General features: G+C 28.8%; 1 protein-coding gene across 1 annotated transcript in view; it reads right to left on the minus strand.

The window, feature by feature from the left end:
- Positions 685-3,156, minus strand: part of LOC104753398 (ABC transporter G family member 31-like) — a 10,076-nt gene continuing 7,604 nt past the window's right edge. Inside the window, exon 20 of the mRNA XM_010475659.1 lies at positions 685-750. Within this exon, the coding sequence (XP_010473961.1) occupies positions 685-750 (66 nt within the window). The remainder of the gene's footprint in view (positions 751-3,156) is intronic.

Below are 3,156 nucleotides of genomic sequence, written 5' to 3' on the forward strand. Positions count from 1 at the left end.
GCGAGGAATGTGAATTCCGCTGCAAATATTTTGTACATTCCTCGCAAATATGCAACGGATTTGCAAGGACAATTTCTCTTGCAAATTTGCGACGAATTTATTATGGATGTAAAAGTTATAGCAAATGCCTCGCAATTCCATCTCAAATTTGCAAGGGATTATTTCCCTCGCAAATGTTCCTAGCAAATTGATTGTTTTTTTTGTAGTGTCAGAAACCTGTTTGACTACATCTTTCAAACTCCGCTACTGAGGAAATGGAGCCACGATGGATGAAGAAGCGGGACATAGTGCCTTGGTGGAAGGGTTAAGTTCGTGAGAATAGAGTTTTTTTTTTCTAATCGTGTACAGCAAACCCGCACTCCAAGGAATCGCGTTCGCTTGTGATAACTATATATCAACGGTGTATAGAGTGTATGTTAAGTTTTGTTTATCACGAATTTTTAATGAATTTGGATCGTGTATAGAGTGTCTCGCAATTGACCAGATTTGATGGATTTGGGAAACACGAAAAATTGCTCGTACGCAAAGACAGTCAATAGCATTAGTTGCCTCTGCCTCGTTTTACAAAAACAGTCAAGCATATAGCATCATCTGCTTTGCCGTGTATAGAAAACCCACGCTCCAAGTAATCACGTTCTCTCCAGGTAACCTCTTAAACACCTGAATGGCTTCCTCCATGACCCCTCATTTCGAGTACATAGCAATGATTAAAGCATAACCAATCACATCATCAGTCCTGATTCCATTATTCTGGCATAGAATTATACAAAATGCAACCATTCTCTTAATTCTAACGAACCAGGCCGTGATAACGCAGGAAGAACACTAACCAAATGTAATATAAATGTTCTCTAATGGCAATAAGGAGATCATCGTGGAAGGTTGTTATTACTGTAGAGCGATTTTTTTTAGGTATGATCCGTACGTCAAGTTGGCGCTGGTTTGGAAATAAACAACCAATAAATTCGTTGGTTGTCATAACAAACATGGAATGACATCTGCAAGTCGATATATATAGTAAGAGACAATAGTGCCATGCTAATTAGGTTCATCTAGACTTAAGGTGAATAAAAAACAAATGACCTTTTTTATTAAAAAAAAGTAAAAAATGATATATATATATATATATATATATATATGGTTGCACATACAATATATCATCTATTTTTAATTAGTTATAGATTTATATTATTTTATGACTATGATAAAATCATCTATAAATATAAATTATTTAATTGTTTGATATTGAGTGTAGTTTACATTAAATTTTATATAAATATAAATTGTAGGTGTGATTATTTATATATGGCAGCAAATTAGTCATTTTTTGTTCTTTGAAATGTTGAATAGATATTATGCAAAAGATATGTAAAATATGAACAAAACATAAGTAAAATATTTTTGTATTTGTTTTTATAACACATAAATTAGACTCTCATATATTATACCATCTATTTTTTATTGTCACATCAACATTTTGTTAGTTCATTAAAAATATATTTTTGTATAAAATTTTAATACAAGTTCTCAACTTTCATCTGGTTTTTTTCATTTTACTTTCAAACATCTAATACATTATATAATACTTTACTAATACAAATAAGTGATTACATTAATCTATTTAATTTTCCTGTACTCGTACATACTAGCCGATGTGGAATCAAACTTTTATTTGGAGGTGGTGGTTACTATTTATCTTCTAACACATATATGCATGTATTTGTTTTAGCAGAAACTTGTGTCCCTCGTGTATCTTTGATAACTTATTTTCACAAACATATTTTTTTTATTTGATGAATAATTTAAGTCAATCAATCGATAATCAAGTCAAAAGATTTTAGTTAGATATCAATTGATAATCAAGTCAACCTGTAATGATGATTATACAAATGATACATAACTTAAACCCATTTAAATTATTAATTAATGTCTTAATTTTATAACCATGACCTATATATTTATTATATAGTCTACCAAAACAACGTTTTTTATATATTTTTTAAGTATTATATTTTTATAACCAACTAATCATCCAAATCCAAATTTAATAAAATATTTTTTAATATAAATTATTCCATGGATTTTATTCTATTTTTTTAATCGCCTAACAGTATATATGGTTGTGTAAATAACTCTATCAAACGTGTTTAATAGAGAAAATTTTTGTTAAAGATTTATTTTTATTGTTTCATTTGTCTATATATTTAATTTATTGAAATTGTATTATTCTTTGGAATATCATCTTTAAGTGTATTCATTGCTATTAATTAATAATAATGCATGTAAAGTAATTATTTTAATCCCGGAATCTTGGTATGACTAAATAAACTAACTCATAACCTATTTTGTAACCAACTAATAAATCAAATAATAGTTATAACTTTATAACCTATAACTATTATATTTTCTACAAAAAAAAAAATTGTGTACTTTCGAAATATTAAATAGGGGATATGTAAACTGTAGCTGCAAGTTTTTGTGCTTGTAGCTAATTTCACAAGTTTGACAACATGTATACCCTAAAAAAATGGTCTCGAATATGGTTCATTCAAGTTATTGGACAGCAACAATTTTCTAAATTAAATTATCTTCACCAAATGTTTAAGTGGCTCAGGGTTGTGTATATATATAGCTAATTAGTTAACTATAGCCAATAAATAACAAGTTATTGGTCAATAACAAAACATATTTATACCCCCACAAAAGAGCTAAAAATATTATATTTTGATGTCGTTAGAGTTCATATTACTTAAAAAAAAAAAGTCTCTAATAAAAACATGAAAAATCTTGTAGTTTTTATATTAATTAATATTATGTGTTTTGGATCGAATACTGAAGGTATCTTCAATACAAATTGCCCTACAAGCAGATTGGAGATAATAAACGATCTTGGTCCTGGTCGAACTCTTCAATATGATTGCCATTCTAAGAACAACAATTTAGAAGTTAATATTTTAGAATTCAAAGCCAATAAAACAATTCTTTTTCGGGAGGATGTATTCAAAAGGACGATATGGCGTTGTGTCTTGAAACAAGGTTTGTGGATGAAGTATTCTCACGATTTTGTAGCATACAGAGGATCCAAACCGAGTAAATGTAAACAAGTATATTCATGGCGTGCCAAACTTGATGGGATTTATTTGGAGAAAAATTCAA

This window comes from Camelina sativa, chromosome 16 (genome assembly GCF_000633955.1).
Source record: "Camelina sativa cultivar DH55 chromosome 16, Cs, whole genome shotgun sequence".
Lineage (NCBI taxonomy): Eukaryota > Viridiplantae > Streptophyta > Magnoliopsida > Brassicales > Brassicaceae > Camelina > Camelina sativa.